This window comes from Balaenoptera acutorostrata, chromosome 3, assembly GCF_949987535.1.
Source record: "Balaenoptera acutorostrata chromosome 3, mBalAcu1.1, whole genome shotgun sequence".
In the NCBI taxonomy this organism is placed as follows: domain Eukaryota; kingdom Metazoa; phylum Chordata; class Mammalia; order Artiodactyla; family Balaenopteridae; genus Balaenoptera; species Balaenoptera acutorostrata.
This window is the reverse complement of record NC_080066.1, coordinates 113,412,998-113,439,503: the sequence shown is the minus strand read 5'-3', so window position 1 is coordinate 113,439,503 and position 26,506 is coordinate 113,412,998. Positions and strand designations below refer to the sequence as shown.

Here is a 26,506-nt window from a genome sequence, read left to right as displayed (position 1 = left end):
ATGTAGCTGTTGTCATCCTTTTTTACATATGAGGAAACTGAGGTTTGGAGGGATCAAATAATTTATCCAAGTTCACTCAGGTAGTAAAATGGGAACAGGGTTTCACATATTGGTCGGCCAGCTTCTACCACACCACTTTTTAATAATTGGAGCTCATAGATCGGGGTAAAACGCATTGCCTCATGAAATAATCATTTCCCAACACTGGAAATATCATAGAAAAGGCTGGATAACAAGTCAGGGATGGCACAGACAAATTACTACATTGTTTTTTTTCAGTATGAGGGAAGACAGAGTAGGTTATCTTTAACATTCCTTCAGACTCTAAGAGCCCGAAGAGTTGAAGGCCTGGGTTTGAAAACGAGATGGGTCCCTGAGGAACTATGAGACCCTGAGCAAGTCACCTAACTTCTCTGAGCTTTTTCTCTTATATAAAGATAATACCTACGCTGTTAGATCATTTTTTATATATAATAAAATTATATATGAGGATTAAATAATAATATATGTTAAAGTCTCTTGCTAACTGTAAAGCTTCATAGAAATCAGTTTTAACTTTAAGGTGTTTAATCATCCTAAAACCTGGTTTGCATTACAGCACTCCTTTGTTTAAAATGTCCAAGAGCTCCCCATCACCCAAAGAACAACATTGTTCACCCAACATTCAGACTCCTTAGCACAAGACCCTTAGCTAATTGATTCCAATTAACCTCAATGTTCTCTTCCAGCCACTACCTCCACCCTAGGTTCCAGCCAAATTTAATTTCCTACTCTTCCAAAGTGACTGATAACATTCTTTCATATTCAGAGCCTCTCAGAGATTAAGGAAAGCCACAGACATCCCCATTTCCAGTTATAAGTTGAAGAAAGGCCCAGACATTTTTTGTAGTGTATTTGAAATGTTTACAGCTAACAATGCTTTCGATACATAAAAAACTTAGTGTCATATAATTGTGTTATTCATAAGATTTACTTTAAAAATTACTTCATTGTAATGTCAATCAGTGGGATAAGAGTTTAAATTTGAATGAACGTCTTCCTTTTTGATCTTGTTGAATAGTTCCGAGTGACTGTGTATATACTGAAGATCCTTCATGAAAGTGGGGCCTATACCAAAAGGCAGCCTGTTCCCTCTCCTCCCCCACGAGGAGTCCTCTCCACATCTCTATGCCTCTCCATGTGGTCTTCTTAATGTTTGGCCAGCTCCAAACATAGTTCACACATTATTTTTGAAGCCTTCCAAGATATCATTACCTCCTTGATGGTCCCAGTGTACCTGACAATATTATGTGATAAGTATGATCATGGAGCCAGACACAGTGGATGTGAATACATCTACCTTCCTCTAGACTTTTATAGTTTATTGAAGATGAGGTCTGTGGCTTACTCACTGTACCTTACACTGCTTGGCACATAGCAATTCTCAAAGTTCATTATTCTTAGATTTTGACATCAAGGTGAAATATTAACGTGTAAATATATCCTGGTTTCTTGGGACATATATTCAAGAACGGTCAGTTGCCTTCATCTGGGTCTCCTGTTTTCTGCAGGGCTTTATTCCTTTCCTTTAATGCTCTTATTCCAGGATCTCATTTCAATTAAAAAATGATACAATAATAAAATCACAAAAAAGGTCAGCATTTTTGGATAAGGTTTCTTTAAAGTATGCTACAGCCATTAATTTTCCAGGTCGGAAGTGGGTGGTATAAATAGAGATGGTGAGGGAATAAAGGAAACTATACCTTTATATAATTATTTAAATTCTGATCTATCTTTAAAACAAGTATTTTAAAGATTTCTTCTCCATTCTTATTGCCAAAAACTAGGCCCTTTTTCTCTCCACTACTGGAGGATTTTAGCAATCTCCCAGTTAATCTCCTTGTCTAGGTAGCTCCTTTTAGCCATTCTGGACACTCTTGCCCTATACATCTTTGTAAGACTTTTATAATTTTTCCAGTCAATGTTCTAGTCCAGAACTTGTTACTTTCCTCAGCCTAAATTCTGCATCCCACACATTTAAGTCCCTGCTTACTTTAGCTCCTATCTTCTATATCATTGCTTAATGCTGGTTTTTGCTTGGGGCACAGGTCCTCTTTCCTTTGTTTCAGAACAGATCAGGCTTTGCTTGTATTCTTACTCCTCCCTTGAAGTGTTCACATTCTACCCATTCTTCAAGTCCAAAAAGAATGCCACTTCCTCCTTGAAGATTTTCCTGGCAGCTCCAAGTCACATTCATACCTTGCAAATAATTATTCTCATGTGCTGAACTTGGGACAAGATACTGGAATCCTCCACTCTTTTCTCTTAATTTGACCTACTAACAGGAGACCTGGGAACCCTTACCTGCCACAATGAGACATGTACCTATAGATATCTGAGGTGCAAATCTGTAATTTCCAAAATACTAGTTCTTCAAGCATATGTAGCAGCTTCTCTGATTGCTTAAAGGAACACGACTCAAATACTATCATGTAATCATCATTTTCGTTTAAAAGATGAAAAAGTGATAGTACAGTGGGTGTACGGGGCATGGGTTTACTTATCTCACAAACCAATGGATTCATTTGATTAAAAAAAAGCTATATTCACATTTCCAATTAATTACATCCTAAATGTCTCCAAGCCCGTCCCATAAGCAGGCACATTTCGTTTTCAACGCGTGTGAAATAAAATGTTTGAAGGGAATAATAATGGACATATTGGAGACTACAACGCAGAGGAAGAACTCAAAAGCACACTCGAGGAGCTGCTTCTATTGGGGACGCCGCTGGGCCTGATTCACGCTTTTGGGAGCCGCAGTGCTCTCATCTGTATAATGGAGAGGATACTCGACAATATTTACCTCCCAGGGTGGTGGTGAAAGTTTTTCTTTCTGGTGAACTGCCGGGCGGTTTGCCTACCGAAAGGAGGCGCTTTTCTTCCCCCGACGCACTTCCGTGCGCGAGGAGGGATGACCAGCGGAGAGGAGGGGAAGCTCGTGGCTGAGGTCGCCTGGGCCGCAGCTTTGACGGGCAGCGTCGGGGCCTTCAGCAGGAGCACGTCAAGTGTGTACACACCGTGCAAAACACGCTGAGCGTGCGTGCACCCGTGTGCGCGGGGTGCTGGGAGTGCGCTCGGATTGACAGCGAAGCGTGAAAGCGCAGGGCGTACGACAGAAAAGCGACAGCCGACGAGGCCGAAGGAGTCCGAGGCCCCGGTAGCGGCGACGACGCGTCCGGTCGCCCGGCGCCCCGACTAGGCGCCCCAGCGCTGTGGGCCGACCGGTCTCCGCAGCGCCCCACGTGGCGGCCGGCAGGGTCGAGCGGGGAGAGCATATTTGCTCCGCCTCCGCGGCGCACGGTTGCCCTCCGCAGTTTCCCCGCCCGGCTCTCACCCGACCCTCCACCCATCCCCCTCCCGGATCGCGATGGACGCTGCATCCCCCAGCCGTCGCCGCCGGCAGCACCGTGCGGGGTTCTGAGCTGCAGGGCCTGAGGAGACGCGTGCCGGAGACGGGACGTGAGCTGGCGGCCGCCGGTCTGGGGAACCTCTCGCTTCCCTGTCACTAGGTCCCGGCGGAGGAAGGGGAGGGACGAGACGCGGCTTTTCCTGTGCCGCCTGCCCGGCTCGACCTGCGCGGCCTGCAGCTTCCTGGGAACTCGAGGGCCGCGGCCGGGCCTTGCTCTGCCCGCGGCCTGCTTGGAGCTGGACCGGGGCGGTTTGGGACGACAGGCCCGGGTAAGCTTGAGGGAAGGGGAGGCGGGAGCACCTTGGGCGGTCGGAAAGGCCAGGCGTGGTGCCGGCATCAGGGATGCACGGCGGCGGGCCGGGAGCGAGACCCCGGCCCCTGGTGAGGTCGGCGGGGCTGCCGCCGACTCACCCGCTTAGCCCCTTTGTTCCCCTCCCCCGGCCCTGCCCGCGGCGGGACCCGGCTTCTCCGAGCCGGAGCCCATGGCTGGCCCCCCTTGTCCTTGAGAAGGGTTCGCCGCCCGGCGGGGCCAGGGACGAACCGCCGGGCCTCGGAGTTCCGGGCGCCGCTCTCGGGAGACCCATCGCCCTGCCCGCCCCGGCGGCCTCCTCTCAGGCAGAGAGGCTTGCTGCTCCTCCCCCAAAACTTCCCCTCCTCCTCGACACAGGTAGCTAACTTAGCCGGGTTTGGTGCCGGAAAACCAGAGCGCGGTGCCTGCCTCTCCCGGCGCGGAGTCAGCTGGGTCCGGAGTGTTGGGTGCCCACCGGGACCTGCCGCTGGATTTATACACCTGTAGCTGGGTTACGTGGGACCCAATGCTGTCCTTCCGTCAGGGCGCTTACGAGCTTTTGTAATGCTTATTGGTGCTGCTTCACCGAGGTTGTTGCTGCTGTCGTTGTTGTTGTTTTTAACTAACTGCCCCATTCTGTGGGGCTGGGGAAGGAGGACCGTAGATTGGCCTGTGTTCTGATCCGTAACGTGTTAGTCCATTGCACTTACTTTTAGCATTTCTTTTTAAACTTTTAAGAACAGTTGTCAAGACTGCCAAAATTCCTAATCAAGTCTTTATTCATAGATAGATTTTGTGTCTAATTATCATTGGTATTTGGACATCTTAAGAAGAGCAGTAAATAAATTGAGAAGTCAGCAGAATTTATGAAATTGGAGGTAATTTTAGAGTAGAAACTTAATTTGGGGGGAATTGGATCAAAGTGCTTAGTCTCCTTAAAATACTGAATCTAACCCTTATCAGAAGATCGGTTTTGGGTGGAGGAAGGGGAAAGAAGTTTGCTGAAAAAAAAAAAAAAGAACCTTTTTGGTAAGGTGTTGTTTGCCTTTTGGCGCAGACGTTAGTGATAAGCAGTAGTGGGATCCGAAGCTTGTTTGATTGTCTTTGACAAAGACGGCTCTGGTTTCCAGTTAAGCAGCAACCTAATCAGCTTATACTCTTGTGCAAAACTGGTTTTTATTTAGTACAATGTATGAAGTTAAACTCGAGGTATAAGGAAAGTTGAAAAACTGCATTAAGCGCTCTATCGAAACATACTTATGAGTCTTTTCTAATTCCTAGGAGGACACCACGAAAATTTGGCTCTAGCCGATGTAAAAGAAAAAAATTTTAAGCCCACGCCGATCAGTCCTGGACATTTAGAGGACTCTTTGCCTTTTAAAATTTGAGCAAAGGAGCTTTTAAAAAACCATGGCAGACGTGGATCCAGATACATTGCTGGAATGGCTACAGATGGGACAGGGAGATGAAAGGGACATGCAACTAATAGCCCTTGAACAGCTATGCATGCTGCTTTTGATGTCTGACAACGTGGATCGTTGTTTTGAAACGTAAGTACATCCCTTCATCATCTTCCTTTGGGGTTGCTGTAGGGACATCTACATAACATGTTTTCAACCATTTGCTGATTTCAGTTTGTGTAGAATTTTGTTTAGTGAGTTTTAAAACTATCTTTTAAAAAGTTCTTGCAGTTTTCCATTTACACTTCTCTGAGAAATAAAAATTGGTAGGTGAACTAACTCCAGTAATGATAATTGCGATGACACAAATGCATGTTTATTGAATGAATAGGAATTAGTAGGGAATACTAATTTTAACCCATAGCTTGATTGATTCAATTTCAAAACATGTTATGAGCTGGGAGAATACAAATACTTCTTTAAAGGTGGTTATTTCTGCATCAAGTAATTGGCTTGAAATTGACATGAAAATGCAGATGATAATGAACATATGTTCCCAACTGCCCTTTGTTCATTGGTATTAAGTTTTAGGACACTGTACCTTTTTTTGGGGTTGGGGGGCGGTGGGGCAGTGCCACATGGCTTGCGGGATCTTAGTTCCCCCACCAGGGACTGAACCCAGGCTACTGCAGTGAAAGTGCTGAGTCCTAACCACTGGACCTTCAGGGAATTCCCTGTACTTTGTTAAGCAAATCATTGCTTTGTAAATTTCAGTTTGGAGAGGGTATAAATTGGATGTTAACCATGTAGCATACTTTTCGGAATAATAGAAACAGACTTTGATGTTTGGAGAGTTTAAGCTGTTTTATTCAGAGGTTGTGTAGAATTTGTGCAAAAATGTAAAGGAATCAGTACTAGACTGGCCATTAATGCCATGTTTTTCCTCTTATGTGATACTTGCCCAGTTAGATTAACTGTTCTTCTGAATGCTGAACACGTTTGGTTTTCATTGTTTATTTTACATTTATATTTACAATTTTGAATTCCGGTGATAAGTAAATGAAAACTCAGATGCTTCTATATTTGTTCTAATGCCGTTTTGAAGTAATTAGTAGAAAATGTTTGAGATGTTGACATAAAATTTGGTATAATTATCTTAATTTCTTTGAGGTGAGAATAAAGCCTGAATTACTAAATTGACAAAGCATTTTTAATCGTCTTCATTTTTGAATGATTAATGAAGATGAATTAATAAATGAATAGTTAATAATTCTTAGTTGTAAATCCCATTGAGACAGTACTATTATGATAAAAATCCTTATGAACAAAGTTCCCAAATCACAGTCTGTTAGTGACTCCTTTATTTCAAGTAGTTATTGTTATTGGCAAACTTTGAGAACATAATAATTTTGCTGTTCTGTTAACACTTGTTTTGGTCAGATTCATAGAAAAGTGAAATAGGTTTTTGAACATTCATAGATTTCATTAGAGGGTTTTCATTGACCTGAGAATTACTTTTGGTATTTTAAAAAGTAAGTCATACCTACCAGTCAAATCAACTATCATGTCTTCCATTAAGTAGTAACATACAGTAGAGATGTTTGTAATGGCATTTTTTAGAAGTGTTATTATATTGAAACAATTTTAAAGGAAATTTTAATTTATTTACAAAATTTTTTACTTTATAAATTTATTTATTTTATTTTTGGCTGCGTTGGGTCTTCGTTGCTGTGCATGGGCTTTCTCTGGTTGCGGCGAGCGGGGGCTACTCTTCGTTGCATGGAGGTACCATGGATGATTCAGGTTACAATGGATGATGATGCCGTTCAGTGAGAGAGAATACTGGAAGAGGACCATGTTTTTGTTTTTGGTTTTTGGTTTTTTTTGGCCACGCCTCATGGCTTGTGGGATCTTAGTTCCCCAACCAGGGATTGAACCTGGGCCCCTGAAGTGAAAGCGCCAAGTCCTAACCACTGGACTGCCAAGGAAATCCCATGTTTTGAGGGGCTGAGATCATGAGTGTGGATGTGGCTAGATTCTCATATCTGCTTTGCATTTATTGTGTTGCATTATGTCGTTTTGACTGAAATATATGAAAAAAACCCCATCCCCCCATAGATGTAGCTGGAAAAGGGAGGAATGTTGTAATGATTTTTTGTGTGTAATTATGGATATTCTTCTTTGATATCATACCTAAACTGGGGAGGGGGGAGTGATAGTTTTTTTTTTTTAGATTTTAATTAATTATTTATTTTTTAATTTTTGGCTGTGTTAGGTCTTCGTTTCTGTGGGAGGGCTTTCTCTAGTTGCAGCGAGCGGGGGCCACTCTTCATCGCGGTGCGCGGGCCTCTCACTGTCGCGACCTCTCTTGTTGCGGAGCACAAGCTCCAGACGCGCAGGCTCAGTAGCTGTGGCTCACGGGCCCAGTTGCTCCGCAGCATGTGGGATCTTCTCAGACCAGGGCTCGAACCCATGTCCCCTGCATTGGCAGGTAGACTCTCAACCACTGCGCCACCAGGGAAGCCCTTTTTTTTTTAAATTAATTTTTATTGGAGTATAGTTGCTTTACAATGTTGTGTTAGTTTCTGCTGTACATCAGAGTGAGTCAGCTATACGTCCCCTCCTTTTTGGATTTCCTTCCCATTTGGGTCACCACAGAGCATTGAGTAGAGTTCCCTGTGCTATACAGTAGTTTCTCATTAGTTATCTATTTTATGCATAGTAGTGTATAGGCAAGTGATAGTTTCTGAAGGGTTAGTTATAATGCAGGTTCTGAAATCATATCAGTGAACTTGTCATACTCTTGTACATTAAAATCTGTTGGTCTCTCTGGTACTTTGAGTGGGTTTTTTTTTTTTTTTTTTTTTTTTTTATTCTTTTGGCTGTGCTGGGTCTTAGTTGTGGCACGCAGGATCTTTAGTTGCGGCATGTGGGATCTAGTTCCCTGACCAGGGATCGAACCCAGGCCCCCTGCATTGGGAGCACGGAGCCTTAGCCACTGGACTACCAGGGAAGTTCCTGAGTGGGTTTTTTTAAACCCATGTTTAAGTTTGAAAGATCATGCACTGGTCATGTGAAAAGTATTGGTCTACTGAGTTATACAGATATTCCTAATGTTGCCATATGTCATTCTACAGTATCACAAACTCACATTTGTTATTATGACTACTAATCTCATCAGAAAGGTCTTTAAATATTGGGACGCTCTGTCAAGCTCCTGGTGGCAGGTACAAGTTGTGATTTTTGCTTGAAAGCTTGAATGTTATCATTGGCAACAAATACTGTCAGTTGTTTTTCCTTGAAGTGAAAAGCTTACTTGGTTAATTTTTGAGAAAACGTTTGCCAGATAATCCAAGTCTGAATAACCACAATTTGCCTGAAGTTCTTTCAAGTAAAAATGATGTTGCATGAAAAAAAGTGGCTAGTTCAGCTCTCCAGCAGTCGTACAAGTACTCTTACTATGCAGGAGTGCTTTATGCTTACTTTCCATTTCCTTAAGTAGGATATTAAAAAGATATGTATTCAAGGGTTGAGGTTCAGTAAAATAAATAATTTTTCCCTGCATGCTAGAGCTTGGCAGTGAAGAATACCATACCATTACTAGTGGTACAGTTTAGTGCCGCTGCCTTGATTCATGCTAAAGCACCAGCAGTTTTATCCACCATTGCTTGTGCATCATTAGTGCACGTCAACACAGGGAAGAGAGTGATTAAAGAAGAGAAAGAACATTTATGTTGAATACTAGTGAGAGGTCAAGTAGGGTGAAGACTAAAAGGTGTCCTTTGGATTTAGCAACATTCTCAAGATCATTGATCTTTTTTTTTTAAAATAAATTTATTTGTTTTATTTATTTATTTTTGGCTGCGTTGGGTCTTCATTGCTGTACGCAGGCTTTCTCTAGTTGTGGTGAGCGGGGGCCACTCTTCGTTGCAGTGTGCGGGCTTCTCATTGCGGTGGCTTCTCTTGTTGCGGAGCACAGGCTTTACAGCGCAGATTCAGTAGTTGTGGTGTACGGGCTTAGTTCCTCCGCGGTGTGTGGGATCTTCCCGGACCAGGGCTTGAACCCGTGTCCCCTGCATCGGCAGGTGGATTCTTAACCACTGTGCCTCCAGGGAAGTCCCAAGATCATTGATCTTAATGAGAGCTGAGTGGAGTGGCTTGAGGGCCAGATTTGAATGAGTTGAGGAAAGAAATGGAAGTGTGGAAAAATTATTGAGAAGTTGTATTATAATGGGAGTGTGGGGCTTTTTCTTTTAGAGGTCAAAGAGTTAGGAGAGAGAATGGATAATTCATAGTATAAGTATAAGGATTCTGAGAAACTGGGAGTAATGTGCATAATGTGAATCACCTGGGGATCTTGTTAACATTGCAAATTCTGATTCAGTTGGTATGGTGTGGTGCCTGATATTCTGCATTCCTAGTATGCTCTCAGATAATGCTGAAGTTGTTGGTTGGAAAATCCCACCTTGAGTATCAAAGCTCTGGTCCACTGGTGGAGAGATAGATTTAGGGTAGTGTGTTCCTTGTTGTAACACAGGAAAGAGGGAGATGTTTTAGGTTTGATGGTAAAAAGTTGAAGGAATTTCTGTCTGATGACGTCTGTTTTCTCCCTGAAGTCGGAGATTGAAAAGAATGGTAATATCTAGGATTGGTATGGGGAGATGATTATGTTCATGCAGTGCTAGTGGCTTCATAGCAGATATCCCCACCTATAAGCTAACTATACGCAGAGTTACAGTCTTAAAATATTTTTATGGTCTTTTTTTCCCCAGCTTTATTGAGGTATAATTGACTATAGTCTAAAAATACTGATTTGACTGTATTATTCCTCTTTACAAAATCTTTTGTGTTCTTCACCTAGTGAATAAAATTTAAATGCCTTCAAAGACCTCTGCTGCATCTCACGCATACATACTACTATTACTTTTGTTTTTCCATTGCTAAGTATAGTGCTGGTGTACAGTAGCTAATATCCAGATATTGAACAGATTGAAGAAATTCTTTATATTGTGCCTGTTTTCCATAGTCCTTAAAATGCTTATAGAAAGTACTTTTGGAGTCAAACTGGTTGAGGAGTCTGCTGGAGGAAGAGCATCGTGTTCTTCTCTATAGGAGAAACAGTGATCGCATCAATATGTATTCATGTTTTCTCTACCCACTTCCATTAATGTACCTGCCTTTTCCGTATTGTTTTCTACCCAGTGTCAGAGTAATAGGGAAGTGAAATTACTTTTTTTTATCGGTTCTGCAGCCGAGCCTTCCCTGCACAGAGAATGTTCGTTGTATCAAACACATATAATCCTGAAAAGTTAGATAAGTGAATTTCTGTAAACAGAGCAGCTGTATATGTGCTTTTCAGTGGACAGCAGAGAGAAGTGCTGGAAGATGAGAAGCATGCTCTGTCAGGGTTCTTAACCTTGTGCTCTAGGGGGCTCATAGATAATGAGCTTCAGTGAGCTTTCATTTTGTTTTCAAAGTGTCTGTCACCTTAAAAATGTAAAAAACAAAACACTCTTCTAGTTTACAGCAATATATATGTATACTTTGCATAGTACTTGTTGACCGTGTCATTAGATCTTTGAATGCCTCAGAGCCCAGCACTGTCATTCTCATCTTTGTATCCTACCCCCAACACTTAGCACAGTGTTTGGCACCAAAAGGCATTCGGTAAGGGACTTCCCTGGCGGTCCAGTAGTTAAGACTCCACGCTTCCACTGCAGGGGACATGGTAGGTTTGATCCCTGGTTGGAGAACTAAGATCCCACATGCCGCAGAGTGCGGCCAAAAAAACCCAAAAACAAACAAACAAAACAAAAGGCATTCAATAAATATTTGTTGAACGAATTGTAGTCAGTTTTGTGTGTGTATTTTAATTGGAGAAAAACAAGTCTACCTATTGGAATTTGACTTACTCCTTATTCTTTGAGAGGGAAGGCTGTAATTTTTAACTGTATGCCAAGAGTTATTGTAAGTTAAGCAATACAGAGTCAAGGCTGGGGGCAGGGGCAAGAATGAATAAAAAATAAAATGGATCAAAAGATGTTATTTATTATCTTCAAGAAACAAAATTTATTAATTTTTACAGTTAAAATTTTTAGTTTTTTTTTTTTTTTAAGTAAATGAAGTGCTCAATTTAGGGACTATATTCAGTAAAATATCACCACTATAGATAACTTCCTTTGTCTAAAAAAAGTTAAATTTCTTTATATTGTAAATCTTCTGAAATCTTGGTCCAAGACATATAGTCTGGAAAAAGCATATGGTAGTAATAGTATAGAAACGATTACAGTTCCTAAGGGAAATTCTTTCTCTTTGTAACCTCATGAAACTTTTTTTGCTCTTGTTTTAAGTTACTTATCTCTGCTTCCATTAGGGAAAGATTCTTTTATCATTGTAGGTAGCATTTTGGAAACTATTGCTTAAATTGGAGTCATCTGAACATTCTACTTAATCTCATTTGGGTGGTTAACTGATCTGACAGTAGTTCTGTAGAGATTGAGTGATCTTAAAGTTTCCTAATTAGGACACCTTTGGGTCTATAAATTGGTATTATAGTATAGTACTGGATTTAATATGTAAAAATAATTTCTACCTATGATGTAAGAGGTAAATATTTAGCAAGTTTAAAAGTTTTAATAACCCTTTAATTGTGATGCATCTATTTGTGCCATAGATGTGTTCTTTTAGCACTATTCAGGGAGGACTGTGATTATTGTATGTGTGCTATTTAATTTTGTCTTAAATTTATTTAAATTACATATGGATTTTGGCAAACGCATACAGTTGTGTAACTACCGCCACAACTGAAATTCAGACCAGTTCCATCATTCCCCAAAATTCTTTAGAGTTCTCCCTTTGAAGTTAAACCCTCCCCCAACCCCAGTGCCTGGCAACCAGTGGTCTTTTCTCTGTTGCTATAGTTTTGACTTTTCCAGAATGTCATATAACTGGAATCATATATACAGTGTGTAGCCTTTTGAGTTTTCTTGTAGTATATTACATTTGAGAGTCATCTATGTGTGTATAACAGTGCTGTCCCTTTAATTGCTAAGTAGTATTTCATTTTATGGATGTACCGCAGATGGTTTATCCATTCACCTCATGAAAGACACTTGGGTTTTTCTAGTTTTGGTGATTATAACCAAAGTTGCTATAAACATTAGCATACAGATTTCTGTGTAAATTTGAGTTTTTATTTCTTCTACAGTTCTTACAGATAAATCTGACAAGATGTAGAAACTGATGAACTGATTTCAAAGTTCATTTGAAAATGCAAAGGACCTAGCTAGCCAAAACATAAAGTATAAGGTTGGAGGACTAATACTACTGTATTTCAGTTCTTATTATGCAGCTGCAGTAGTCTAAACAGTGTAGTATTGGTATAAAGGTAAATGGATCAATGAAATAGAATAGAGAGTTCAGAAATAGACTCACACATACCTAGACAACCTATTTCAACAAAGGTGCAAAGACAGTTCAGTGGAAAAAGGATATTTTTTTATGCTGCTGGAACAACTGGGTATCTATATGGAAAAAAGAAAAAAATTAACCTTTACCTATACCCCACACCATATACAAAAATAAGTTCAAAAGGAATCACAGACATGAACATAAAACCTAAAACTATAAAACCTCTAGAAGAAAACATAAGAGAAATCCTTTGTGACCCTAGGTTAAGCAAATATTCTTTTTTTGTTTTTTAATTATTTATTTATTTATTTTTGGCTGTGTTGGGTCTTCGTTTCTGTGCAAGGGCTTTCTCCAGTTGCGGCGAGCAGGGGCCACTCTTCATCATGGTGCGTGGGCCTCTCACTGTCGCGGCCTCTCTTGTTTCGAAGCATAGGCTCCAGATGCGCAGGCTCAGTAGTTGTGGCTCACGGGCCCAGTTGCTCCGCGGCATGTGGGATCTTCCCAGACCAGGGCTCGAACCCATGTCCCCTGCATTGGCAGGTAGACTCTCAACCACTGCACCACCAGGGAAGCCCTAAGCAAATATTCTTAAATAAACACCAAAAGCACAATCCAGAAGAGAATAAATTGATATGTTTGAAGGTTTTTTTAAAATTAATTAATTAATTAATTTTAAAAATTTATTTATTTTTGGCTGCATTGGGTCTTCATTGCCACGTGCGGGCTTCCTCTAGTTGCAGTGAGTGGGGGCCACTGTTTGTGGCGGTACACGGGCTTCTCATTGCGGTGGCTTCTCCTGTTGCAGAGCATGGGCTCTAGGCGTGTGGGCTTCAGTAATTGTGGCGTGTGGGCTCAGTAGTTGTGGCTCTCAGGCTCTAGAGCGCAGGCTCAGTAGTTGTGGCACACGGGCTTAGTTGCTCCGCAGCATGTGGGATCTTCCAGGACCAGCGATCGAACCTGTGTCCCCTGTATTGACAGGTGGATTGTTAACCACTGTGCTACCAGGGAAGTCCGTGTTTGAAGGTTTTTACTAAATTCAATTTCTGTAATAGAGGACTGCTCAGGTTACTTAATTTTTCTTGAGTGAATTGTAGTATGTCTTTCAAGGAATTGGTCTATTTAATATAAATGAAAATTTATGGGCATAGTGTTGTTTGTAGTATGCTTTTTTATCCTTTGAATGTTTATATGGTCTGCAGTGATAATTCTCTTTTTCTTTTTTTTTTTCACACACACACACACACTGTATTTTATTTTTACAAGAGATATATAAACTGACAACAAGCATTGTAAATGGATGGCCACAACAAAAGCAACAGTGATTGCAATTACCAAACACGAAACACACTCATACTATGTCATAATATTGACATTCAGTCCAGTAATCCTGCACTGTAACAGCTCCTTTACTTTGCAGTGAAAATTGATTTGTATATTTTTTGCCTCTGAGTCCTTGTGGGATTTTTTTTTTTATTCATACGGAAAGTCACAAAAATTATAATCATCCTCATCAGTTCACTCAGTCCCATGTAATTAATTTTTTTTTCATCTTGATCTTTTGTTAGCACTTTTATGAATTCATCAGTTTTCCATTAGAGTTCTGAAAATGCTTATTCATTCAGTTCAGCAGTATAGTCAGTTACCAGAAACCTGTACTTGTCAGAATCTTTTCCATGAATTCCTTGAAGATGAAACCCTTTTATAGGAACATTTTTGCAAACGCATCAGAGTACACCCAGAACTGTCTGTAAATGATAATTCTCTTTTTCATCCTGATATTGGTAATTTTTATATTTTGGTCAATCTGGCTAGAGATTTATCAATTTTATTTTTTCGAAGAATCGGCTTTTGGTTTCATTCCTTTTTTCTATTTTTCTGTTTTAAGTTTCATTGATTTCTGCTCTTTATTATTTCCTTCTGGGTTGATTTGGGGTTTAATTTGCTCTTTTTTTCTAGTTTCTTAGGTAGAAGCTGAGATTTGAGACCCTTTCTAATATAAGAATTTAATACTATAAATTTTTCTTTTATGTTTTCATTGATGTTGTATATTCATTTTCACTTGGTTCAAAATATTTTAAAATTTTCTTTGAAACTTTCTTTTTTACCCTTGGGTTATATAGAAGTATGTTGCTTAATTTTCAAATATTTGGGGATTTCCCACATATTTTTGTGTTATTATTGTGGTCAGAGGACACACTTAATATTATTTCAGTTATTTTAGATTTATTAAGGTTTGCTTTATGGCCCACAGTATGGTCTACTTTTGGTAAATGGTCCATATGCACTTGAGAAGAATATATATTCTTCTGTTGTTGGGTAGAATGTTCTACAAGTGTCAAATTAGGTCAAGTTGATTGACAGTGTTGTTCAGTCTATATCCTTGTTGTTTTTCCGTCTGTTTTATAGGTTACTGAGAGAGGTGTGTTGAAGTCTCCAAGTATAGTTATAGATTTATCTATTTAGCTTCAGTTCTCTCCATTTTTGCTTCATGTATTTTGAAGCCCTGTTAGATGTCTTTAAGATTGTTAAGTTTTCTTGATAAAGCGACCCTTCTATCATTATGTAATGTCCCTATTTATCTCTGGTAGTTTTCCTTGTTCTGAAGTGTACTTTGACATAAATGTAGCTACCCCAGCTTTTCTTTTTTTTTTTTTATTTAATTGTTTTATTTATTTTTGGTTGTGTTGGGTCTTCGTTGCTGCACACGGGCTTTCTCTAGTTGTGGCGGCGGGGGCTACTCTTCGTTGCAGTGCACAGGCCTCTCATCATGGTGGCTTTTCTTGTGGCAGAGCATGGGCTCCAGGCACATAGGCTTCAGTAGTTATGGTGCACAGGCTCAGTAGTTGTGGCTCGCGGGCTCTAGAGCGCAGGCTCAGTAGTTGTGGTGCACGGGCTTAGTTGCTCCGTGGCATGTGGGATCCTCCCGGACCAGGGCTCGAACCCATGTCCCCTGCATTGGCAGGCGGGTTCCTAACCACTGCTCCACCAGGGAAGCCCCAGCTTTTCTTTTGATAGTGTTTGTTTGCTATATCTTTTTCCACTTTTTTGTTTTAACCAGTCTGTAGCGTGAGTTTCTTGTAGACAGTATGCAGTTGGCTTGTGTTTTTTAATCCAGCCTGACAATCTTTGTTTCTAATTGGTGAGTTTAGACCACTTACATTTAATGTAGTTTTTGGTATGTTTACATACGTGTCTAACATTTTATTTGGCTTTTTTGTTGTTCTTTTTGTGCGTCTTTGTTTTTCTTTCCTGCCTTTTGAATTACTTGAATATTTTTGTAGCATTCTATTTTAATTTACCTATAGTTTTTTTGACTCTGTCTCTTTGTATTTTTTAGTGGTTGCTCTAGGGATTGCAGTTAACTCAGAGTTAACGTTTAACCATTTAAAGTGAAATGATGAAGCCTTACAACTATGTAGATTCCTTTATCCCTGTGTTATAGTTGTCATATGTATTGTCTACATATGTTGAAAATCTCAAGATACAATGTTGTAATTTTTGCTTTCAGCAGTTTAATAGGGGAAGAATAATCTATTATATTTACCCAGATATTTATCATTTCTGTTGTTCTTCCTTCATTCCTGAAGTTCCATGTATCTCTCTGGTGTCATTTCCTTTCATCTTGAAGAACTTTCTTTAGCATTTCTTTTAGGAGAAGTCTTTTGGTGGTGAGTTCTCTTAGTTTTCCTTCATCTGAGAATGTCTTTATTTTACTTTCATGCTGTGAAGATATTTTTGCTGGATATAGAATTGTGTGGTGCCAGTTCTTTTCAGCATTTTAAATATGTTGTTCCACTATCTTCTGGCTTTTATGGTTTCTGATGAGAAATCTGCATTCATTCTAATCTTTGTTTCTTTGTGTTTTTCTTCTTTCTGCTTTCAAGATCTTTTTTTCTCTACCTTTGATTTTTTGCAGTTTGATTATGATTTGTCTGTACATGGTTGTCTTTGAATTTGTCTTATTTCAGGTTTAATGAGCTTCTTGAATCTGTATGTCTTTCACCAAATACGGAAAGTTTCTTCAAATCTGTATTCTGTACGAATTTTTTTCTCATTCTGGGACTGCAGTGGCACAAATGTTACTTTTTGATATGCTCCCTCAGATCCCTAAGACTCTGTTCCCCTTTTTCCCCCCAGTTTTTTTTCCCTGTGTTCTTCAGACTGGATAATTTTTGTCGATCTGTTTTCAGATTCACAGACTCTTTATCTGTCATCTTCATTCTGCTGTTGAGCCCATCCAGTGAAGTATTCTTTTCCCCACAAACTGTTTTTTCATTTCTAAAATTTTCATTTGATTCCTTTCATACTTTGTATTTTTCTCTTGAAGACTTCTGTTTCCAATCATTTCAAGAATGTTCACATTCAGGAATGTTCATGGAGTATAGTTATAATAGCTGATTTAGAGTCCTCTCTGATAATTTTAACAACTAGGTTGTCTCAGGCTTATATGTGTTGACTGTCTTCTTTCTTGAATTGGATAGATCATATTGTATTGATTTTTTGTGTGTTTCAGGTTGTTTTGGATTTTATCCTAGACATTTGGAATATTATATTGTTAGACTCTGGGTTTTATAAAAATCCTCTGGAGAATGTTGATTTTGTTGTTTTCTTTTGCATGCAGTCAACCTGGTTAAATTTAGACTGCAAGCTCTGTCTTGCTCTCTGTGGGTGGTGGTTCCAATGTCAGTGGTTTCAAAGGCTTTGTTATGGTGTTTGGGTCTACTTTGTGCATGTGTCACTCAGAGTTTAGTCTGGGACTTGGGTGGTGGATTATGTCAGTGCAGTTGTCAAAGTGTTTGCTATTGTTTTTTTTTTTTTTTTTGCTATTGTTTTTTATCTTTGTCTTCCATATATACAATTCAGAGGTGAGCTCAGAACTTGTGTCAGGGATGATTTTTCTAGCTCCTTCTTCTCTGAGATTTCCCCCACATCTTTCAGCTACCAGGAACCCTTTTTACTAGTGTTCTAGCTAGAAAACTGGGGATCTCTTGAAGTTTTAATCACATTTCCCCCACTCCCCACCCAACCTTCAACCCCCTTGTACTGTCATATACTTTCTGGGACTGGAAGTGCCCTCAGTGTGAAAGTAGTAAGAGAAAAGACAGAAAAAAAAAAAATAGCATGACTCCTTTCATGCTCTTTTGGCTATAGGGGCTCCTTTTCTTAGTTCCCAGTTCTCCCAGGGCCTTAGATGCTTGTGCTACCTCTACTGCACTGTGCATGTATCACTCAGAGTTTTGTTTGGGGCTTTCACCTGGGTCTGGCCTTGAGGCCAGACTGGTAGGAAGATACCCCAGGAATTTCTCTTCATACCCTCTGGCTCACAGAGGCCCCTTTTCTTGGTCCTCTCAGAGTTCTTTTGTACCCCCCTGCTACATGGTTTCGGGAGTTGGCCTGTCCAGGGATCAAAGCTGGAAAAGAAAGGAGGAAAGGAAAAAAGCCCTTGAAACTCACTTCCATCATGGGTCATTACGTTTTGACTTCCTTCCCCAATCCATCTGCTGTTGTCTAGCTTACTTCGGTTAACAGATTTTAAGTTTATTTTTGGGAGTTATGAAATAGGTTTGTTTCAGAAATTTAAAAAAGTCAGAAATCTAGAGAATGAAAATTATAATTGCACCATCTAGAAATAAGCCATTTTAACTTTTTGCTCTAGTTTCTTTGCATAGTTTTATATGATAAACACCATAATGGATATATTTTTCCCTTTTTCTTTCTTTAATTAATTAATTAATTTATTTATTTATTTTCGGCTGTGTTGGGTCTTCGTTGCTGTGTGTGGGCTTTCTCTAGTTGTGGCAAGCAGGACTACTCTTTGCTGTGGTGCACGGGCTTCTCATTGCAGTGGCTTTTCTTGTTGCAGAGCATGGGCTCTAGGCGTGTGGGCTTCAGTAGTTGTGGCATGCAGGCTTAGTAGTTGTGGCACATGGGCTTAGTTGCTCCACGGCATGTGGAATCTTCCCGGACCAGGGCTCAAACCTGTGTCCCCAGCACTGGCAGGTGATTCTTAACTACTGCACCACCAGGGAAGTCCCCCTTTTCTTTATGTATTTGTATCATTAATTCTTAGTAAACAGCTTTAAAAAACCTGCATAATCTGCCATACGGATGTGTCATATGCTTAATTATACCCTTGTTATTAGATATATAGGTTATGCAACAATGAGCATCTTTGTACACACATTTTTGCCTGATGGTATGTTTTTTTGAACTGCTGACTTCAAAATTACATGTATCTTCAAGAATTCATGGAAAAGACTCTGACAAGTACAGGTTTCTGGTAACTGACTGTACTGCTGAACTGAATGAATAAGCATTTTCAGAACTCTAATGAAAAACTGATGAACTCAAAAAAGTGCTAACAAAAGATCAAGATGAAAAAAAAATTTAATTACATGGGACTGAGTGAACTGATGAGGATGAGTATAATTTTTGTGACTTTCTGTCTGAATTAAAAAAAAAAAATCCCACAAGGACTCAGAGGCAAAGAATATACAAATCAATTTTCACTGCAAAGTAAAGGAGCTGTTACAGTGGAGGATTACTGGACGGAATGTCAATATTATGACATAGTATGAGTGTGTTTCAGGTTTGGTAATTGCAGTCATGGTTGCTTTTGTTGTGGTCATCCATGTACAATGCTTGGTGTCAGTCTATTTATCTCTTGTAAAAATAAAATACAGTGTGTCTGTGTGAGAAAAAAAAAAGTAGAGTCTTCAGTTTTTAATCATAATAAACACTTACATTATTAAAAAAAAATTACATGTAAGAGGAAACCAAAGTTTCCTTATCTGTTTGAATTAATATTTAATTGTTTTTAGAAGTCTGACAAAATATGTTGATATATAATTACCTTCTCATGAGTAATTTCAAAGTGGAACTGCTATTGGTAGTGGACCTTGTGGTTTTTGATTGTTTTGAACTTTACAGTTGATTGCAGGAGAATCTAATTGAAGATAATGTTACAAGTTTTTATTCCCTGGAGGAATGAATGAGTAGGTTAGTGAATTTTGATTTTTTTTAATAAATTTATTTATGTATGTATGTATGTATTTATTTTTGGCTGCGTTGGGTCTTCATTGCTGCACGTGGGCTTTCTTTAGTTGCGTCGAGTGGGGGCTGCTCTTCGTTTTGGTGTGCGGGCTTCTCATGGCGGTGGCTTCTCTTTTTGCGGAGCACGGGCTCTAGGTGCGCAGGCTTCAGTGGTTGTGGCTCATGGGCTCTAAAGCGCAGGCTCCGTAGTTGTGGCACACGGGCTTAGTTGCTCTGCGGCATGTGGGATCTTCCCGGACCAGGGCTCGAACCCATGTCCCCTGCATTGGCAGGAGGGTTCTTAACCACTGCACCACCAGGGAAGCCCCTGATTTTTATCTTTTAAGAGAAATCAGAATGGAAATTTTATAAATGTATTTATTTTATTTATTTTTGGCTGCGTTGGGTCTTCGTTGCTGCATGCGAGCTTTCTCTAGTTGTGGCGAGTGGGGGCTACTCTTTGTTGTAGTGCACGGGCTTCTCATTGCAGTGGCTTCTCTTGTTGTGGAGCACGGGCTCTAGGCGCGCGGGCTTCAGTAGTTGTGGCTTGTGGGCTCTGAGCGCAGGCTCAGTAGTTGTGGTGCACGGGCTTATCTGCTCTGCAGCACGTGGGATCTTCCTGGACCAGGGCTCAAACATGTGTCCCCTGCATTGGCAGGCAGACTCTCAGCCACTGTTACACCAGGGAAGTCCCCCGGAATGGAAATTTTAAAATAATGTTAATATATACCCAGTTTGGTAGTTTAATTTATTTATTTATTTTGTATCTGCCTTAAGTACATGTTCATACAGAAATAAAGTCTGTATTGGAAATACAGAAATAAAATGTGAGTGTTGAATTTTGGGGGGGGCTTATTTATGACTTTTGCTGTTCTAATTAGAGATTTTGTATATCCTGGAGTATTTGTCTGTGTATATGTATATGTATACATCTTTAGATTATTTTTGTTTTCTTGGTGGAGGTTTGACTATTCTGTGTTTCATTTTTAAAGTTTATTAAATTCTGTCACAGCCAGCCAAATTTTATGAAATAAAGTTTTTTTTTAATATTTATCAATTTAGCACAAATGTAAAGGTAATATCATTTTTAGTGGCCTAGGAGTGGGGTAATAGGTACTCTAAAATGCTTCTGATGGGAGTATACAGTGGTGTAGCCTCTTTAGAAGTCAGTTTGATAATATCTGTCAAACCAAAAAATGTACTCACAGAAATACTTCTGAAGGGACTTCCCTGGTGGCGCAGTGGTTAAGAATTCACCTGCCAATGCAGGGGACATGGGTTCAAGCCCTGGTTCGGGAAGATCCCGCATGCTGCAGAGCAACTAAGCCTGTGCGCCACAACTACTGAGCTTGTGCTCTAGAGCCCGCGAGCCACAACTATTGAGCCCACATGCCACAACTACTGAAGCCCACGTGCCTAGAGCCCATGCTCCGCAACAAAGAGAAGCCACCACAATGGGAAGCCCGTGCAGCGCAACAAAGAGTAGCCCCCGCTGGCTGCAACTAGAGAAAGCCCGCACACAGCAATGAAGACCCAATGCAGCCAAAAAAATAAAATTAAATTAAAATAAATAAATTAATTAATTAAAGAAATACTCAGAATCTTTCCTTCATAAATACTGGTACAGGTGTGCAAAGATATACTTCCAATATTGTTCACTGCAGGACTGCTTCAAGTAGTAAAAGACCTGGAAACCACCTAAATGGTTAACAGTGTATGGCTATTCATTATATTGACTATTATGTAGACATTAGAAAGATTGAACTAGACCTAGTCATATTAATGTGGGAAGGTGGTCACAACATATTGATTAAAGAAATGAGCAAGTTATAGGATGGTATTTGTAGTGTGATCCTACTTGTAAATAACAAAAGCTTGATGACCAGGCACTGGAATCATCTGATGACTTGTTCTCTCACATGCACTTGAATACTGGCTTTTAGTTGCATTTGTTAGAACATCTGCTGGCCTTGCAGTGTGGCTAATTGGGCTTCCTTACAGCATGGTGGTTGTGTACTAAGAGCAAGAGTCCTAAGAGAATCAGTAGAATTGACTTAGTGTTCGAAGTCACAAAGTGATAACTTTCACTGTAATCATAAACCTGCCTGGGAACATAGACCCTCTCAGTAGAAAGAGTATCAAAGTCACCTTGTAAAAAAGAATTTATGGATATGTAGAATGGGAAATAATGTGGATATCGTTGGAAAATGCAATCTGCCACAGTATATAATTCTTCAAGCCTCCATCCTTTGCATATACTATTCTCCTTACTTAGAAGACAGGAGTTTGTCTGCTTGGTAAACTTCTACCCTATGGTTTATGGAGCATCTTTTATGTGCTAAACACTATATTTTATATACTTTATACCAAGTTCTTGCAGTAACTCTTCAAGGCAGAGAATACCTTGATTTAACTCAAACTTTTTCCTTTTTTTGTGAGGTCTTTCTTTCCCCAAATCCCCTGAGCTGAGCTTTCCCTCTCAGACCTTTTTTTTTTTAATTGAAGTATAGTTGATGTGCAATATTACATAATTCATCAGTGTACAACATAGGGATTCACAATTTTAAAGGTTATACTCAATTTATAGTTACTGTAAAATATTGGCTATGTTCCCTGTGCTGTACAATATAGCCTTGTAGCTTATTTATGTTACACATCGTAGTTTGTACCTCTTAATCCCCTATCCCTATCTTGCCCCTTCCCCCTTCCTTCTCCCAACTGGTAACTACTGATTTGTTCTCTATATCTGGGAGTCTTTCTTTTTTGTTAGATTTACTAGTTTGTTTTATTTTTTAGATCCCACATATAAGTGGTATAATACAGTATTTGTGTTTCTCTGGCTTATTTCACTTAGCGTAATACCCTGCAAGTCCATCCATGTTATTGCAAATGGCAAAATTTCATTCTTTTTTTATGGTGAGTAGTATTCCATTGTGTGTGTGTGTGTGTGTGTGTGTGTGTGTGTGTGTGTGTGTGTATTACATGTTCTTTATCCTTTTTTCTGTTGATGGACACTCCAGTTGCTTCCATATCTTGGCAGTTGTAAATAATGCTGCTGTGAACATTGGGGCACATGTATCTTTTCAAATTACTTTTTTTGTTTTTGTTTTGCATATATACCCAGGTGTGGAAATTGCTGGGTTACATGGTAGTTCTATTTTTAGATTTTTGAGAAACCTTTATACTGTTTTCCACAGTGACTGCACCAATTTACATTCCTACCAGCAATGTTCAAGTGTCCCCTTTTCTCCACATCCTCACCAACATTTGTTATTTGTGTTCTTTTTGATGATAGCCATTCTGACAGGTGTGAGGTGATATCTCATTGTGGTTGATTAGCATTTCTCTGGTGATTAATGATGTTGAGCATCTTGTCATGTGCTTGTTGACCATCTACATGTCCTCTTTGGAAAAATGTCTGTTCATGTCTTCTGCCCATATTTTTAATCAGGTTGGGTTATTTTGTTTTTTTTAAATTTTTTATTTAATTATTTTTGGCTGTGTTGGGTCTTCATTGCTGCCCGTGGGCTTTCTCTAGTTGCGGCGAGCGAGGGCTTCTCTTGCTGTGGAGCATGTGCTCTAGGCGTGCAGTCTTCAGTAGTTGCAGCATGCAGGCTTCATTAGTTGTGGCACTCGGGCTTAATTGCTCTGAGGCATGTGGGATCTTCCCCGACGAGGGTCGAATCCATGTCCCCTGCATTAGCAGGCGGATTCTTAACCACTGTGCCACCAGGGAAGTCCCAATCAGGTTGGTTTTTATTTGGATGTTGAGTTGTATGATCTGTTTATATATTTTGGATATTAAACTCCCCCCCCAAACTTTTAATGAAACTGCTTCTTTCAGGTTTTTATTACAGCACTTGTTATATTTATTTTTACTTACTTAAATTATATTTCTCTCTATTAAACTGAATTTTTTGAAACTGGGATTATTTTCATGTATTCATTTATCAAATATTTGAGTGTCCACTAGATAACAAGTACTGGACTTGGTTGTAGGAGAACAGAGATAGATAAGGTACAGACCTTGCTATCAGGTAGCTCATGTTTTCATGGATGAGACAGATAAATGGGAAAATATAGTTTGACAGATGCTTCTGATAGATGGGTTTCACTGAATGTTCTGAAACCACCCAAGAGGAACATAACTGAGAATGCGTGGTGAAGTTTGTCTAAGGCAGGCTTCCTAGAGGAGGTACTCTCTGACCTGAGTGTTCCTAACATTTTTTAAATTTAATTTTAAAGGTTTCCTTGAAAAAGGAATACAAGTGAAACAGAGAAGAAGGGGATAAATGTTTCTTGCAGAGGGGACCTGTTCAAGGCCACGAGGATCTGGAAAGTCTAGTGAGAGATTCTAGTTGGAATTCAATTAAGATATTAAACAGATTTAGGAGGCAGAACCATCAAGATTAGGTGTTGATTTTTGTATTTTAGAAACAGGAGTTTGGAAGAATTTTATGATTTTTTACTTGAGTGACTGGTTGGATGGCAGGTTAGAGAATAAATAGTATGGTTTTTGGTAGGGAAACTTTGTTTAGTTTTGGCAGGTTGTGTTTGATGGTTCCTGAAACATGTCTAGGTATGACAGGTGAGTAAAGGAGGCAGTTGGGTCTGTAATTCTGGGCTTCAAGAGAGCAGTTTAGACTAGAGTCTAGATTTGGTGTTATGCTTTCTATGGGAAATGAGAGATAAAAGTGGATTCACTTTTTTGTGTTGTGGGAAGGTGTGGGGCAGGGGAAGGAGACCTGATGGGGGTTGGGCTAGGATGAAGGCATGTGTGTGGAGGGGTGGAGACATATTAGTGAGGGGTTGGGCATGGGGGTGGAGAGGCAGATCAGTTGGGGAGCTGATGGAATTCTTTTTTGTTTGGTTTCTCTTTCCATAAGCAGAAAAGTTCTTATTTTTTCTTGGTATCATTCGTTCAACAAATAAAACTTGAGTATCTTCCCGTATGCAGAGAACCCTGTTGGGTGCTGTGTGAAATACATCTCTGTTCCTGAGGAGCTTACAGATTTTTAAGAGAGAGTTACAGTGGACAACAAAAAATGAAATATAAATATAAATTGTCAAAGTAAATTAAGACAAAAAACAGGAGTCCTGTTTTGAGTGGTTAGGAAAGGTAAGCCTGAAGCTGAGGAGGTAACATTTAGGCTGACAGAAGGATGGCAAAGAACCGGCCATGGGAAGAGTTGGAAAAGCATTTTAGGCAGAGGGGTCAGCACACACATTAGCATCTTTATGTGTCTTTATCTTTCTATCAGTCTGTAGAAAACCATGAGTTCATACCAATACCCCCAGTTCCAGTCTAACACCACAGGGTTCATTCTAGTTTTCTCTTTTCTATGTTTCCAACTCCAGTCCAGTAAGATATCTGGCTCCCATTATCCTCAGTATATTTATTGATTTGATCACTTCCCTTGTCTGTGTCAGTTGCCCATCACTGAGGCGTTCCCCTGCATAGATGCCCTCTTTATGTTGCTCATGCTCTTACACCTTAGTCCAGACTGATCTCCTTCTCCCTCTAGAAATACTTTCCTCAACACTAGTGCTAAACCTGTCTCTTATGTGGATGTCTAAGTGGCTATTTCAGTAGTTCAGACAAGAGTTTGAAGTTAGCTTAGATTACGTTTGTAAAAGAAGATGTGGAGAGAAGTGGACAGATTTACGATATATTTTAGAGGGAAAATTGGTGGGATTTAACTAATGGATTGGATGTGTAATGTGAGGAAAATGTGGGGGGAAACTGAGGATGATTCTCAGATTTCTGGGTTTCTGGATGGTTGTGATATTTACAAAGGCAGTGGTTTGGAGGTGGAGGCACATTTGTTTTGAATATGCTCATTTTACGATGCCTGTGATAATTCTAAATGGAGATAGTGATAGTGATTTAGTTGGTCTGGGGTAGAGATAACATTTTGGGAGTTTTCGTGGTATGTGGATGAGATTTATAGCTATGGTGTATGAAAAAAGGGAATAGATGAGATGAGCTAGAGAAGAGAAGGGAGTTTAGGACTGAGGCTAGAATGGAAAACTAAGGGAGTAACTAAGCCAAGAGAAAATTGAAGAAAAGGTGTGAGATACTCGTTGCAGACACTGGAAGAAATGTAGCAGAATTATTGGGCATTGTGTTTATTTAATATTGGTGATCACAGATTTATAATGAGTTTTCTTGATTATGTAAATTAGTTTTTTAGTTAATCTCTGTTGACATGGATACAGACCTGGGAAAGTTGTGGCTGTGGTTGTAGCCCAGGACGAAGGGCAAGGAACGCGAGGGTCTTGTTCCTAGAAGATAGGCAAGTGCTTCCTGAATAGCCATGAAGCTCAAGTTGGATTTAAAGGCCCAGTTGAAGTATCTATCAACACAGGGTTTCTTTGGAAATGATTCTAGGAAATTGTTACTAACCAACAAGTGAAAAGACAGTTTTAAGGTCTTATAAATGTTTATATCACAGTGACTGTCTTAAAGCAGGTTATCCAGCAGAGTATGTTAAGCAACAACACTTGTTAGTAATTTGTTTTAGTTGCAATATGAACTTTCAAGTAATATAACTATAGTTCTTTCAATTATTCTGTACTTTTCAGAATTCATTAATTACTATTGACATGTTTTTCTCTACTTTTTTTGCTCAATTTATAGTTAATTTGTATTGTTGAGATATTTGTAAATTGCTTTGGTTCTAAATTGAAAAATTAGTGAATATGCCTAAAATACCTTCTCATGGTTTAAAAAGTAACTCAAGAGCTAGAAAAACAAAATTTTTTTCCTAATAGCCAAAAGTTACAACAGATGTTTTGTACCATACCTTTAAAAAGTTCACAAAGCAGGTTTTCATTATACCTGACATAAAATAAGCTCTTTTAAAATATGTATGCAGGATATTTTTATTTTTCTCTTAGAAATAAAATTGATCACAGTTAACAGCT

The 26,506-nt window shown here is 39.6% G+C and overlaps 1 protein-coding gene and 1 long non-coding RNA gene across 9 annotated transcripts in view; one reads left to right on the top strand and one right to left on the bottom strand.

Moving 5' to 3' along the window:
- LOC114237727 (uncharacterized) overlaps nt 1–3,318 on the bottom strand; it is a 140,351-nt gene extending 137,033 nt beyond the window's left edge. For 2 of the 4 annotated variants that reach the window (XR_009007791.1, XR_009007792.1), the window contains exon 1: nt 2,843–3,318. This is a non-coding gene — a long non-coding RNA (uncharacterized LOC114237727). The remainder of the gene's footprint in view (nt 1–2,842) is intronic. The other 2 variants (XR_009007790.1, XR_009007789.1) reach the window with 2 other exon arrangements.
- A 259-nt stretch (nt 3,319–3,577) lies between these two features.
- Nucleotides 3,578–26,506, top strand: part of HECTD1 (HECT domain E3 ubiquitin protein ligase 1) — a 93,644-nt gene continuing 70,715 nt past the window's right edge. For all 5 annotated transcript variants that reach the window (XM_057544686.1, XM_057544683.1, XM_057544682.1 and 2 more), the window contains exons 1-2: nt 3,578–3,717; nt 5,019–5,287. In XM_057544686.1, coding sequence (XP_057400669.1) covers nt 5,148–5,287 — 140 coding nt within the window. In that variant the 5' untranslated portion in view covers nt 3,578–3,717; nt 5,019–5,147. The remainder of the gene's footprint in view (nt 3,718–5,018; nt 5,288–26,506) is intronic.